Raw genomic sequence first — 16,256 nt, forward strand, 5'->3', positions numbered from 1 at the left:
AAACAATTTAATTTTGTTATTAGAAAAAAATAGAATATCGTTAGGAAGGCACCAACCACCTAAAAGTGGATTAAGTAACGTTTTACAGATTAATTTGAACTTTCGTTGCAATGGTTTTCATAAATTAACCCCACCATTGTAAACCATTACGAAAACATAAATTAAGATAAAGTTTAATTCCGTGCTGCATATGTATTGTCCCTACTGGAATACATTTTACCTGATTTTCAGATGATTGCTGACCATGTTTTCGCTTTGTACGGCAAGTTGATAAAAAATCCCTTAGATGTGTTTTATATCGTCGATTATAGCGTTGCTGTGATGTAAGGGGGGAGGTGGAAGGAGATCCACATGTTGTTGAAATCAGTTGATCTGCATCAGTAAAGTAGGTCGATGTCAAACCAGTGTCTAAATAACTAACCTATGAAGAACATTGCATGTATGTTGAATTCATATAAAAAAATATTGGATAAATTGCTCACCTTAAAGTCCATTGTTCTTTTTCCTAATAGATCTCGCCCTTCTTCCTCCATTAGCTGTCTATGAGTACATATAATAAAATCCGGTTTTGAATTTTTATAGACCAACCTCGAACTAGTTTGTAACCATTGCCATTCCACTCCTTTTTTTTGGTATCGATACGCAATCATTCCTGAAGCACCTGTTTTTAATACTAAAAAACAAAAACAGCGGAAAATTATTTGAACACTTCATAATAAAAAGATGCATGAGGGAATGGAAAGGCCTAACACAATCTCCAATTTTGACTATGTATATAGGTGATCTGTCATACTGTCACTCTTTTCATACTAAATAGAATGTAATTAATAACATGATTATTTTTGAGGATATTCCGAGGAGCCATCCAAGACAAATTAAACAAAATGTTGATTATTATAACTAAAATATGAGCGGATTCACTAATTCAGCATTCTACGCGAAAACATCATCATGGCTTCTTGGCCTAAATAATAAGACCCTTTGGACCACTGTTGAAAAATAGAAACCAAGTGAGCTATCTTTTATTATGTAACACACGTGTTACGCTCCATACATTTATTTAAATCTAAAATACCAATTACAGATAAACCTCGCATCTAAGGGTTAAGCACTTCGAGTATACCACATACCGCGTATGGCGCGCGTACCATACGCGCATAATACTGGCCTGATACTGGCATATTATGCGCAACTTTTGGACACGATTTATATCAGGGTAGTTGTCAAAATCGGTCAAAATAGTAAACAAGGCTAGACACAAGACAAGTTAATTCGGCAATATGAAAAATTAAAGATTTTTAACACTTAAACTCTCAAGCTCGAGAAAAAAGGGGAAATTTCCATACAAATTCCCCCTTTTTCTCGAGCTTGGGAGTTTAGGTGTAAAAAAGGATTTGTGGCTAATTCTGTTGGCAGTTCATCCGCATTTCGGGACGGAACCGAGCAGTGATTGATTATTTGATTTCCATCGGCCAAATGATTATACAGCAATTCCATTTCCAGAGCCTAAACGAAAAAAAAGTTCTCCGACCGGGCTCAAAATTTTTCTGGGGGTTCCTTGGCCAAAATAATTAGACCCGTATTTTTTTTGTTTGGCCATTAGGGTGACCTACATCGTGCTAGGGTGGTTCGAAAAATGGCAATTTTCGTCATTTTTCGCAAAAATCACTTTTTTCGAAAAATCATGCCTCCGCGCCATTTCATCCGATTTTAGCTGTCTTAGACGCAAAAGAAAGGTGATGAGTTTGACTATTTGGGAAAAATAGTAAGAAGTTCCAAAAATCTAGCTTAACTATTGAAAAAGTCATATGAAAACTTAAAATGGCGTTTTGACCGTGTCTGGACCAAAGAGCCTATGTCTGAAAATATTTTTATCGGATTCCTCGGAAAATTTCACATAACATTTCAAAAAATTGGCGATGTCGAACCGTACGTTTCCGAGATATGATTTTTTGAAAATAAAAACTACGTTTTTTGACGCGCCGCGCGCAAAAACAGGAAAATGACGAAATCGGCAAAAAATCAACTTTTTTCACTAAAACTGCGATAACTTAAAAATTTCAGCGATGACCTATACATGTCTGGGTATCAAAATTTTCGTAATTGAAAGACGCAACTTTTGGTACCCAGACATGTATAGGTCATCGCTAAAATTTTTAAGTTATCGCAGTTTTAGTGAAAATAGTTGATTTTTTGCCGATTTCGTCATTTTCCTGTGTTTGCGCGTGGCGCGTCAAAAAACTCAGATTTTATTTTCAAAAAATCATATCTTGGAAACGTACGGTTCGACATCGCCAATTTTTTGATATGTTATGTGAAATTTTCCGAGGAATCCGATAAAAATATTTTTAGACATAGGCTCTTTGGTCCAGACACGGTCAAAACGCCATTTTAAGTTTTCATACGACTTTTTCAATAGTTAAGCTAGATTTTTTGGAACTTCTTACTATTTTTCTCAAATAGCCAAACTCATAACCTTTCTTTTGCGTCTAAGACAGCTAAAATCGGATGAAATGGCGCGGAGATATGATTTTTCGAAAAAAGTGATTTTTGCGAAAAATGACGAAAATTGCAATTTTTCGAACCACCCTAGCAAGATGTAGGTCACCCTAATGGCCAAACAAAAAAAAATACGGGTCCAATTATTTTGGCCAAGGAACCCCCAGAAAAATTTTGAGCCCGGTCGGAGAACTTTTTTTTCGGTTTAGGTTTCAAATGGAATTGCTGTATATTTTTATTGATTCTAACGGATAAATGGAAGGAATCCTAATCCAAGCGCAAAGATCCGGGAAAATTGACTGCGCATCGTTCACCGTCTCGACCATGATAAAGGAGGATTCTACCCTCGTTTTTCCTTCGTATCAGGACGTTCAGGATCTTGCGGAGGTTCTTTTGTTCGGCGATGTTTTCATTGAGTTTGTTGTGGCTGGCGGTGAGGACTTATTGGAGTTGGGGGAAGTCGAGTTTGCGCTTTTCCTTGGTTGGCAAGTTGTGAGCGACAAACATTCGACAAAAATGATGCGGATTAGGAGTTGTCAACGACTTTTTTCAGGTCAAAAAGTTTGGGTTGGATTTGCTCTTTTTGTTCGAGCAAGGGCTGGAGTGCTTCAAACTTTTCGTCATGTTTAGCGAGGATCTTTAAAGCCTGATCCCGTTCTTGATTCAGCTCGACGATCTTCTTTTAATTTAAGCAACTCAGACACCTCCTCAAAGTGGCCTTCCGGTACGACGAATTGCCTCGCGACGCAGTCCGCGCCACGACAATTCCGTCTTGGGAACCAACTCAAATGAACCGTCTTTTAGGTCAAGAATCTGGCTACAGTTCTGCGTGTTTGGATGCTTCGACGAAATGTGCAACAGCATTTTGCAACTCGCCGATAGCATTGCCGTTCCCCAGCCAAAATAATATTCAGGAATTTAATCAGTAGGTACTTGACAAAATGTAGACAAAATCCTGAACATCCACTTTTATTACAAACAAAAGAAAACAATTTCGAAATCTAACCGAATGGGCAACAAGAAATAACGACTGATGGAGACGGTGTCCTCTGTTAAATGGAATGTAGAGGAATCAACCAGCGGCATCGTGCTCGTCACACAGTACTAGCGGAAACGTTGAAGCCCTTGCCGGTCCAGTTGGTGTGCAGAAACTTGACCTCTTTGCCAAGCAGCTCGTACGTGTGCACCCCAAGGTAGTCCCGCTGGGCCTGCAGCAGATTCGCGGACAGTCGCTCCGAGCGATAGCCTTCGAAGAAGCCCAACGCCGCGAACATGACCGACACTGGGACGCCCGGCTAACGACCTCACGCCACGACTGCTGGTTCTCCACGATGTCGTTATTGAAGAAGTTGTCCAGCAGCAGATGCGACATCGCCGGATTGCGCACGAACGCGTTCCGAATGTTTCCGAGGAAGACACTGCGGATGATGCAACCTCCATGCCACATCAACGCGTTTCCATCGAAGTTCAGGTTCCACTTGTACTCGTTGGCGGCATTGCGCAGCAGCATGAAACCCTGGGCGTACGAGACGATGTTGGCACAGGTCAGGGCGTTGCGGATGTGCATGAGGAACGCCTTACGGTCGGCAACGTTAAGCTTGGGGGCGGGCCGGCGAGTTGCTTGCTAGCCTTGGTACGTTCCACCTTTAGAGGGACAGGCAACGCGAGAAGACGGCCTCGCCGATCACTGTGATTGGAACTCCGTGGTGCAGAGCAGCGATCGCCGTCCACTTGCCGGTTCCCTTCTGGCCAGCCGTGTCCGAATACGCTCCAGCAACCATCAAAGCAAACTGAACATAACAATAAATAAACAGCATCTGAGTTTGACGTTGAGAAATGTCAAAACTTTCCACACTGAAATAAATCGTCTTAATAATGATTAATACTGAGGTCCATACCATACGCACGATATCAAGTATGATACTGACTACATACACACTCCATACACACCTCAGTATCAGAAGTGATTTGCCCTTAGCCTCGCATAGTGCGCAGGCGTTACGCTTTGTATTTCGTCGATTACTCGAAAACGACTCGTCCGACATTCTGGCTACATGTCCAGCCCACTTCAGCCTGTCGTGCTTGATGACTTTTACGATATCAGCATGTTTGTAGTCTTGGTACAACTCGAAGTTCATGCGCCTGCGCCACCGGTCTCCTACACACAAAGAAAAAATACTCTAAATTTAAAAAGATCGTTCGTTGGATTAAAAGTTCGCGTTGGTGAATATTCGTAGAAAGTTGAAAATTTTTAATTTAAAAGTTGGAAAGTTTTTGATACTACCATGCATTTATGGAACAAAATCGTTGTATCAGTAAGAGTTTTTTACTTTTAATATAAAAATAAAACTTTTATGGCAAAAATAAACAACATTTAATACTACAGTATCATTTTTAGAAAAATGTGCTGGATTTTATTTCACTATTTTTATATTTAAACAGTATGATTCAAAAACAAAACATTTTTTTTGTATTTAACGCTTCTGCTTTGGGTTGGCCAACTTCCGAGTCCAAGCTGTATCGATCCTTCCGGTCACGTCCGAATACCTCAGGCAGAGCCGGATCCGGATGGCCGTTTCGTTGCGCAGTAGCATCGCAGCCTTCATTTTAGAGCGTGTCAGCGATGTAGAGAACAGGGTGGTCATGTTTTCGGCCTTCATCAGGACAGGCTTGGAGGAGACGGCCGTTGGAGGATTTTCCCGGCTGGGAAGTAATGTGCCTGGGAGGTTCCCGGACTTGAGGCTGATGAGGATTCGATTTCAATCATCCTCCTTCGAGAATGGCACAAATTTTGCAGGCTCGCCGTCCAAGTTCATTCGGCCGAAGCTGCGCCATCGCGAGGTGATCGTTTGCGAGCGGGTAGTTGCTGAAATAGTTTGAAAATAAGTAAAGTTGGCTAAACACTGAACACGTTCTCAATACTCATCAGTGACTTCTTCCGTATTCGGGGAAGATGTTCTTGATCAGATTCTTCAGATCTCGTTCCAACTTCCGTCGAAACCGAGTGCAACATCCGCGCTGACTACCTCTGATTATGCTTCTCGTCGTCCTCCTCTTCCGTCGGATCCTTCTCCTCGCCTTGAACATTAACTTCGTACTTGTCCAAAAACTGGGTGTAAATCGACTTCCATGCAACGCTTGCAGCATTATCTTCTCGATGATCTCCGGCAACCGGCGCAAATTCACATCGCGATCTCCGATCTTCGGAAACTGTATGAAAGGCGTCCTACAATAACAAACAAAATCAATCACAAATCCCACAAAACATCGATGCTTCCTTCTTACCAATTCTGGTCGTAAAACAGATGCAGGTCAAGCAGGAAAATGACCTTGTTCTTTTCGAAACCAACTTTTCCCTAACCCCCGAGTGCAACATCCGCGCTGACCACCTCCGATTATGCTTCTCGTCGTCCTCCTCTTCCGTCGGATCCTTCTCCTCGCCTTGAAAATTAACTTTGTCGTACTTGTCCCGCACCGGCACCACCCACCTTCCGCTGCTGCTGTTTTGACTCACAACGGTGTCCGCGTACGACTCTTGGCTGCGGCCGCGTTCGGATTTGATTCGCGTCGTGAACAACTCACTCACCACCGGCACTACCAAAATGTTTGTTTACATTTGGGACTTAGGCATGCGTACACGATTACACGAGAACGACAAAATGAAAGAATTAATCCAGTCGTATTAAAAGTTAAAACTTTTAAATCTATTGGTAGTGAGATTTTCAAAAACTTTAGCATTAAAAGTTTTCGTTTTTAAAACAGCAACCAGATACTTGGTCTTGGCAGTGTTGATGTTCAGTCCGATCTACGCAGCTTCTCGCTTGAAAGGAACGAACGCCTCCTCCACTGAACGACGGTCGATACCAATGATGTCGATGTCGTCAGCGTATCCAAGCAGCATGTGCGATTTAGTGATGAGTGTTCCGTTTCTTTGCACGCCTGCCCTTCGAGCAGCACCCTCCAACGCTATGATGAACAGTAAGTTCGAGAGAGCATCGCCCTGCTTCAATCCAATCCATCCATCAATCAACGTGTATCCTGTCCTCGACAATTCCCTCTCTTTTTGCAATCTATTTGAAGCAATTTCTTCGTCTTGTTCCAATCTAGGAATTTTTTAATCGATTTGGTGTCTTCTGTTGTAGGTTTGGATAAGGACGACACTAAAAAAAGAGATACATGGTAAAAAAATTTCTGCTGATGTCTAATTTCACTTTTTGTCACTATTACTTGATTTGCAAAAAAACACTATTTTTCCAGAGTGATATTGATATTTATCATCCAATCATCCAATTAAATGAGGAGATGGCAGCACTAGTGACAATTCGAGCCTGTTCAAGGGCAACAGGCACTAGTGCGACAGACTGGAGTCTCCTAAGGACCTAAGAACCCCGTTGCCGCATACAGAATTCGGGAAAAGATGTCTTAGTTATTCTGGTTGCTATCAGTACAACAAACTACCTGATATCATCAAACAATCCCCCCCCCCCCCTGAAGCAAAAAATCGAGCAATATCTGTTATAATATCTGCCTCTAACCATCCAAAAACTGTTTTCTCTCCGCCATGTCACAACCGCCAATCGTCCGCCGCCCATCGCTCAAGCCCGCCTCCCACCGCCCTTCGCTCAAGCCCGCCACCCTTCGCCCACGCCCGCCCACCGACGATCATCCTTCCCTGAGTGAAAAATCCGTCGGACGTCTGTCGTTGGACGTCCGTGCAATTGTACGACGAGGGGGGGGGGAGTTGAAGGAAGGTGCAGCATTCTTGAGCTGATCACGCGAGTACTTTCGCTTTGACTCCTCCGGTCCGCGTCGGGATCATTGTTACGGTGGAGGCCGTTGCTGGATTGGTGCTTGGTGTTGTCTCGGTTGATGGCGCTGGCAGGTGAGCAATTCTCTACGAAATCGGTCTTTTTTCTTCAATTTTATTTTCTGTATTTTTTAATCCAACTGAAACTTTTTTGGTGCTTTCGGTATGCCCAAAGAAGCCATTTTGCATCATTAGTTTGTCCATATAATTTTCCATACAAATTTGGCATCTGTCCATACAAAAATGATGTATGAAAATTCAAAAATCTGTATCTTTTGAAGGAATTTTTTGATCGATTTGGTGTCTTCGGCAAAGTTGTAGGTATGGATACGAACTACACTGGAAAAAAACGATACACGGTAAAATTTTTTTTTTGATTTTTTTATTTAACTTTTTATCACTAAAACTTGATTTACAAAAAAACACTATTTTTATTTTTTTTTTTTTGATATGTTTTAGAGGACATAAAATGCCAACTTTTCAGAAATTTCCAGGTTGTGCAAAAAATCATTGACCGAGTTATGATTTTTTTAATCAATACTGATTTTTTAAAAAAATCGAAATTTTGGTCGCAAAAATTTTTCAACTTCATTTTTCGATGTAAAATTGAATTTGCAATCAAAAAGTACTTTAGTGAAATTTTGATAAAGTGCACCGTTTTCAAGTTATAGCCATTTTTATGTAACTTTTTTCAAAATAGTCGCAGTTTTTCATTTTTAAAAATAAGTGCACATGTTTGCCCACTTTTGAAAAAAATATTTTTGAAAAGCTGAGAAAATTCTCTATATTTTGCTTCTTCGGACTTTGTTGATACGACCTTTAGTTGCTGAGATATTGCAATGCAAAGGTTTAAAAACAGGAAAATTGATGTTTTCTAAGTCTCACACAAACAGCCCAACATTTTTCAATGTCGATATCTCAGCAACTAATGGTCCGATTTTCAATGTTAAAATATGAAACATATGTGAAATTTTTCGATCTTTTCGAAAAAAATATTTTCAAAATTTTGAAATCAAGACTAACATTTCAAAAGGGCCAAACATTCAATATTACGCCCTTTTAAAATGTTTGTCTTGATTTCAAAATTTTGAAAATATTTTTTTCGAAAAGATCGAAAAATTTCACATATGTTTCATATTTTAACATTGAAAATCGGACCATTAGTTGCTGAGATATCGACATTGAAAAATGTTGGGCTGTTTGTGTGAGACTTAGAAAACATCAATTTTCCTGTTTTTAAACCTTTGCATTGCAATATCTCAGCAACTAAAGGTCGTATCAACAAAGTCCGAAGAAGCAAAATATAGAGAATTTTCTCAGCTTTTCAAAAATATTTTTTTCAAAAGTGGGCAAACATGTGCACTTATTTTTAAAAATGAAAAACTGCGACTATTTTGAAAAAAGTTACATAAAAATGGCTATAACTTGAAAACGGTGCACTTTATCAAAATTTCACTAAAGTACTTTTTGATTGCAAATTCAATTTTACATCGAAAAATGAAGTTGAAAAATTTTTGCGACCAAAATTTCGATTTTTTGAAAAAATCAGTATTGATTAAAAAAATCATAACTCGGTCAATGATTTTTTGCACAACCTGGAAATTTCTGAAAAGTTGGCATTTTATGTCCTCTAAAACATATCAAAAAATAAAAAAAATAAAAATAGTGTTTTTTTTTGTAAATCAAGTTTTAGTGATAAAAAGTTAAATAAAAAAATCACCAATTTTTTTTACCGTGTATCATTTTTTTCCAGTGTAGTCCGTACCCATACCTACAACTTTGCCGAAGATACCAAATCGATCAAAAAATTCCTTCAAAAGATACAGATTTTTGAATTTTCATACATCATTTTTGTATGGACAGATGCCAAATTTGTATGGAAAATTATATGGACAAACTAATGATGTAAAATGGCTTCTTTGGGCATACCGAAGGCACCAAAAAAGTTTCAGTCGGATTAAAAAATACAAAAAAAAAATCGAATGACCGAAATCCTAGAGAACTGCTCAGGTGTGGCGTTCATTTCTTGTTTCAGGCTCAGTAGCGACGGACACTTCCTGCTAGACGACGGGCGTATATTATTATTAATATTGATTATGTTATTATTTTTTTACGTACTCTTACTATGTTACAATTGGCGGGACCATGGTGTAGGGGTAAGCGTGATTGCCTCTCACCCAGTCAGCCTGGGTTCGATCCCAGACGGTCCCGGTGGCATTTTTCGAGACGAGAATTGTCTGATCACGCCTTCCGTCGGACGGGAAGAAAATGTTGGCCCCGGACTAACCTAAACAGGTTAGGTCGTTAGTTCAGTCCAGGTGTAGGAGTCGTCTCCCAGGGTCCTGCCTCGGTAGAGTCGCTGGTAGGGAGTTGGACTAACAATCCAAAGGTCGTCAGTTCGAATCCCGGGGTGGATGGAAGCTAGGGTGTAAAAAGAGGTTTGCAATTGCCTCAACAATCAAGCCTCCGAACACCTAGTTTCGAGTAGGAATCTCGCAATCGAGAACGCCAAGGCAATGCTGTAGAGCGAATAATTTGATTTTTGATTTGACTATGTTACACTAAATTTACGACGATGAAAACCCTGCCGAGTGCAATTGCTGAGGGGCAACATCTGGGGCCGGTCCAGAGCTGAAAATGTCAGGGGTCATGACGTGAAAATTGGCGACGCTGAGACGAATTTTTCAGATCCAGTCACTGAACCGCAAAACCGTGACATAAACAAACCCGGCGCAGTCGTGAGTGCCCTAACTCATTGAGCAGCTGCAATGCGAGACAGTAGTCGATCAACGCTCATTCGACATTGCACGCACACACATAAAGAAACAAGGTTTTACACAAAAAGTTTATTTTCATGCGTGGAAATGTAATTTTGAATATAAATTATGGTTGTTTATTGTGTTTTGCACAGTCTAGAACCATTCAATTGTTTAAAAATAGTCAAAATAGTGTTTAAAGAGGATTTTACGAGTCGGTCATATGACACGAATTGAATGAGTGTAGCTAATTTTTTCACGTCTCTCATTCTCCAGCAGCCGACCGGCACGAGTCAGGCGGCAGGGGTTGAACAGACACAGTAGGCTTGCAGTCACATGCTCGCAGTGAACTGACATTTTGGTTTGATTCATGTGTACGCTGGGTTGGAAACTTTTTGCAGGCCTGCCGGTCCGTTTGTTCGTCTCCACCAGATTCATGCCCTGCTGAAATTGTTTGTTTGGCTGCGATCCGGACGTAGTTTTGGCATGTGTTGTTGTCTCATTTGGCCCATGTTCACAACGCCTCCTCCACCTCATCCGCCCCCATCTCTCATGCAATCCTTGATGAACGTCGGCAAAAGCATCTCGGAGATGCTAACCCATGCCCATCCCGTGGGCACCTCCTCCATGGTTTAGACCAATTACGAAGATCCACCCGGTTTTTCGTGAGCCGTTGCCGCATTCTTGAGCTGTATCAGCTGATCGCGCGAGTTCTTTCACTTGCCGGACGGATTGTTCGGACTCCACTAGTCAGCGCCGTACTCGATGAGGTTGGACTAACACGACTGTTTGGTAGGAATCATCCCTACGGTGGCGGCCGTCGCAGTCTAGGCGTAGGTTCCGTCGCCATCACAACGCCTGTTATCGTCGAACTCGGACTCAGGAACGGGCACGACGGGCGGTCTGTGTTGGTGACCGTGTGGCGGCTGATGATTCAGTGGAGGCGGATGGTGGAGATGTGGTGGTGATTTGTAATGCTTCGGTCCCATGCCGGCGGGAGGTCCGCTCAGTTCAGGAGTATCTTGGTAAAGATGGTGTGAGGTGTAATTACAACAGTCTAGTTCAGGGGTGACCAAAGTATGGCCCGCGGGCCAAACGTGGCCCGCGAGGTGTCTTTTTGTGGCCCGCGGACCCATTTTGAATGGTCATGTAAAATGGCCCGTTGACCATTTGTAAAGTGAGTTATTGTTTTTCAAAATGAAAGTTAATTTTAAACGCTTTTTTTTTGCTAATATAAAACTAAACATTTATCCATAATTTGAACCCCATTTTACAACACAAATATTTCGTTCAAAAATCTTTCTAATCGTAACAATTCCACACGTTTCAATGTGAGTGAAACTAGTAAACATCGTAAGCTTTTGTCACCCCAACCCTCCCATCCATAAAAATCGATTCGAAAAATAAGAGCAAACAATATTTTTCAAAAAACTTCAAACTTTCCATGAAAATTTAAATGCAATCAGCTGAAATCAATTTAAAACTTTTTTAAAAATATTTTCCATTATTGCCTAATTGGGTCCTAAAATTAGCTTAAATTTCTGATATTATTGTTCAATACGATAAAACTTACTTTCCTGAGTACAACGACCCTTTGTACGGTTGGAAAAGATATAAATTTTAATTAAAAAAAAATAACTTCGCGGCCCTTCTTGACAGAAAAAGAGCTGTCAAATAGGACAGCTCGTTCCAAGAGGACCAAAGTTGATCAATCGAAAAAATGTTGTCTTGTCAATTTATTTTTTGCATGAAAATGAAAACAAAGTGATCACTAATCCTGATCCTGATTTTTAATTATGTTTTTTACCGTTGTACATAAAAAATTACGTAGGGCCCGATTTTTGGAAAATAATTCAAAGATAAAATTACGCCGTCGCAAAATTTGTTCAGATTTTATGTCTTCAAAATAAATTAAGCTTCAAAATATCTATGCAAACCAGTGTTGCGTTCCTCACGCGCTCACGCGCTAGTGAGCGCTCACTTTTCGCTCATTCGTGAGGAGGAGCGCTGCGCGAGCTAGCTCACGTTTGCCCGCGCTCACTCCGATTTTTTCAGCTCGCGTTTGCCCCACGCTCGCGCTCGCGCTCATTTTTCGCTCACTGAGCGCTCACTTTGGAAGTATCACGAATTGCAGGGTTGCGAATGAGCGAGCGCTCACGGAAAGTGTTTGCCCGCGTTTGCCCGCGCTCACTCCGATTTTTTCAGCTCGCGTTTGCCCCACGCTCGCGCTCGCGCTCATTTTTCGCTCACTGAGCGCTCACTTTGGAAGTATCACGAATTGCAGGGTTGCGAATGAGCGAGCGCTCACGGAAAGTGTGCTCGCTCCAGCTGGAGCGTGAGTTTTTATCAGGTAGCTCGTGCTCGCTCACGCTCACCGGAGCGTTTTGCGCTCACGTGAGCTGGTGAGCCAAAGTAGGTAGTTGTTTTTCCCTGTTGAAGCATCTGCCTGTTTGAAACGAAGGCAGCAAAAACAAACAAGAAAGTGGTCAAACAAACAAAAGTAAGCAATGAAATGGATTTATTCGGCGAACCGAAATATACGTTCTATTTTAAATTCAGAATTATCCAAGGGGCAGAATGATTCACTCTTGAGTGTACTAACAAAGAGCTAACTCATTCTTAACCCACCGGAGGTCGCGTACGTGTACTTTGTACACAGTTTGTAAGGGCACTTGTAAGAAAGGCGAAAACACGCGACTTCCCGAAGGTTAATGTAAAAAATCATTGACGTGAAGAGATGCACTGATATGTACAAAAATTGAATTAATTGACAAATGTTTATTTTATGTTTTTAGAATCCGGAGTTTTGACTCAAGGCGGTTTCAAAACCGTAAAAAAAATTGTTTGATTGGACCTTTAAAAAAACCCAGCAGTAAGCTTTATAAAAGTTATAATCATCCCTCACATTCGGAACATTTTATAGAATGTCCATATTCAAAAAATCATTTATTGAATCTGTAATTGAATATTTTCAGAGGCTTGGTAGCGGAAGTGTTAAATATAATTTACTTGACGGAAGATGAGCCACCCTTTATGTGCTAAAACATAACAATGACAATTTATATTATATCATTCAAATGGGTTATTTCAAACACTAGCAATTTTGAGGCTTTTTTTGTAAAAAGAGAACTGTTTCAACAATTTAACCCTATTTTCTAGAATGAGAATGAGAATGATTAACTTAATAAAAGTGATCAGCCATTTCCAAGCACTGAACGATTTATTAAACGGAATGACTTTTGTTTAATGGTTGCTCATTCTGGGATGGTAGCCAACAAACTGTCTAGGTACATAAAACAGTTTAATTTTATAACCGTTTATTTATAATTAATTAAGCACATAACATTTAATCGAACTTACCCAAACATAAATCTTCTTGAATTATTTCATTGTTTTGTAAGTTTTCCTAAGGGTTTCAGTCCTTTTTGTTTACGCGCTTGTACCATTCCCCCAGCAATTGTCTCTGCTTACCTTAACTATTATTAAGGTAAGGCCGATTAATTCGAATATATTTGTATTTTCAACTCTGACTGTAGGTCTCCAATATGATTTGACCCTTGTGAAGCCAATTTATTATTCAAAAACATGGTTAATGAAAATAAGCTTTTCCAATTAAACTATAAAAAAATGTTCCTAAGTGATGTTTCCACTGACATTCTGCGCCTTAAGTAAAAAATCTAACTAGGATTGAAAAACAAAAAACTGTCTTGAAAAAGTAAAACAATTCGTCAGTGTTGCGTTCCTCACGCGCTCAGTCGCTCGTGAGCGCTCACTTTTCGCTCATTCGTGAGGAGGAGCGCTGCGGCCCGTGGGAGTCGCTCAACCTGCATTCCTGTCACACATGAGGTCTGCACAGCTGATTCCACGTAGATTTTTCCCGCCAGTAATGACAGGAAACGCTGACAAACGGAATATGTGCCAAAATCATAAGTGGTTTTTAACATATGAAGGGAAATCATCGTGAACTGGAACTGCCGGTCGATAGCCCGGGTAAAGTGGAAACGTTGAAATGATTTTTGTCCTCTGCTGCTTGCGAGATGAGGCAAAAAGCCATACAGAGAACCACGTCCCATTTAACCGGCTCCGTGGCTTAATGGTTACGGCTTCTGTCTCCCAAGCAGAAGGTTCAGGGATCAAATCCCGGTCGGTACCTTTGAAATTTGGAACCAGGAATTTGAATATGAATAAAAACTAAAATGAATCAGGTGGGATCCGAACTCACACCTTTGGATTGGTTGTCTGGGATGCTAAGTAGTCGGCCATCAGAAGGTTAAAACTCTAGCAGTGAATTGATCCGTAGTGTTGAAACATGTTATTTTCTCATATTTAGAGCGAGTCCACGAGCAAAGCATACCCATCTCGCATCGCATCAGGGGTTGTTTGTACATATAAAACTAGCATCTGGCCAAAATATGAGCACTCTAGGTCAACGGGAAGTGGGGCAAATCGGGACATAAAGTTTGAAGGTTCAAAAACGTCAACAATCTTAAAAAGGCTATAACTTAGGCAAAATTTAATTTATTTTCAAAATTCAAAATGCACCTGGAAGGGCTTAAAAAATGCAATAAAATGCAGGATAGAACATCCCAATTGGTTAAATTTAAAGGGAGTTATTGGCATTTTAGTGAAAAAATAGTATAATTTTCAAACTCAAATAAAAAAGTGTTCCATCCAGATATCAACTCGGTTCGACCTGCAGCTTGTAGGGGACATCTGGGACTACCATCTGAGATAGAGAACGCTTTGGGTAACCCGCATAAACGAGAACCTTAAAAAAACTTTTTGTTAAATAGTTTACTCACCATTTCAGAGATCGTAACCACTATTTGAAAAATGGTAGGAAAACCTTTAAAATACCATATCGGAAATGGTACCCTACCATTTTTCATAAAGTTCGACCATCTGAGATGAGGGTGGTTAGCAACGGTAACCTTAAAAATTTCCGAACAACGTTTCGTCAGATTACCATTTGTGTAATGGTAAAAATAAAGTTAATTTTCGCGTGGAAGCGACCTTTTTCCTCCGGTTTTTACTGTTTCAGAAATGGTTTTTAAATGGTATTTTAAGGTTTTTCTCACAATTTTTAACCTTGCTGCTACTGTTTTACAAATGGTTTGTAAATGGTTTTTTAGGGTTTTTCTTGCTATTTTTACCGAGCGCTACTATTTTAGAAATAGTTTTCATATGGTTATTTAAGGTTAATTCTATAATTTTCTCCCAGTTCCACTATTTGAGAAAGAGTTTTCAAATGGTTTTTAATAGTTTTTCTAGCATTTTTTACCTACCAAATTTGTACAGAATTGTTCACTTTTTGACGGATGGTTCACAACAATAATATTAAAACTTTTTCGGCTTTTATTCTAGTTCATTGCCGATTCTGTTCGGTTGATCATAATGCCAAAGTCGTCCAAACCTGAAAAAATAAGAAAAAAAAAATCACAAAGTATCGAGTACACTCAACCCCCGGTGGTTGGTCACTTTTTCGTTTGACACTTTTTTAGTTTGTACCCCGTTGGTTGGTCAAAGTCAAACTAAAAAGTGACGAACTGTCACTTTTTACACGGCGCTCACGTACACTATCAAAACAAACGTTTGGTAGTGTGTGTGAACTCCGTGTAAAAGGGGTGTCAAACTAAAAAGTGACCCCGTTCGTTTGACAACAGTTGGTGTCAAACCATCGGGGTTTGAGTGTAGAATGTAACATTCAAATGTGTGTACTTATCTGATGATTCAAATGATTTCCTTGATTAATGCCAATCGTGCGTTCGCTTCGATTTTGTTTTGTCGGTCGGCTGCCGCCGAATCCTCCAGCACCAGCTGTTCCTTTTTTTCAAGTTCTCCACGGCGCTGAAATGATCAACAAGAAAAATGTAAACAAATTATCTGGTAAATCGAATGATTTGTTTGAAAATTATACCTGCGCACAAAACGTAGACAACAACCAGCCGCACAAACGTTTCACTTCAGACTGTTTCTGCCTGCGCCAGCCTGCAACGAGTGCAGGTAACGAGCATAGCGAGAAAAGAGAAACGAGAGAGCGCGCAAGCAGAGTAATAATACTCTGCCTGGCGCGCTCTTTCGTTTCTCTTCTCTCGCTACGCTCGTTACCTGCTCTCGCAAATATGCCGTAAATCCAAAATTATCAACTGTTGAAAAATGATTGACAATTGAAATAAAGTAACAATTATCACAAA

The 16,256-nt window shown here is 40.3% G+C and overlaps 2 protein-coding genes and 1 pseudogene across 3 annotated transcripts in view; 1 reads left to right on the plus strand and 2 right to left on the minus strand.

Annotated features, from left to right (window-relative positions):
- The window catches only part of LOC128093612 (uncharacterized), an 81,910-nt gene extending 77,321 nt beyond the window's left edge, over nt 1-4,589 (minus strand). For both annotated transcript variants that reach the window (XM_052711077.1, XM_052711075.1), the window contains exons 1-3: nt 4,450-4,589; nt 483-673; nt 221-421 (exon numbers count right to left, since the gene is read on the minus strand). In XM_052711077.1, coding sequence (XP_052567037.1) covers nt 221-421; nt 483-650 — 369 coding nt within the window. In that variant the 5' untranslated portion in view covers nt 651-673; nt 4,450-4,589. The remainder of the gene's footprint in view (nt 1-220; nt 422-482; nt 674-4,449) is intronic.
- LOC128093590 (uncharacterized) overlaps nt 1-16,256 on the plus strand; it is a 435,512-nt gene that overhangs the window by 134,409 nt on the left and 284,847 nt on the right. The window lies entirely within an intron of this gene.
- LOC120429949 (6-phosphogluconate dehydrogenase, decarboxylating-like) lies at nt 1,764-4,637 on the minus strand (annotated as a pseudogene).

Source organism: Culex pipiens, chromosome 1, assembly GCF_016801865.2.
Source record: "Culex pipiens pallens isolate TS chromosome 1, TS_CPP_V2, whole genome shotgun sequence".
Lineage (NCBI taxonomy): Eukaryota > Metazoa > Arthropoda > Insecta > Diptera > Culicidae > Culex > Culex pipiens.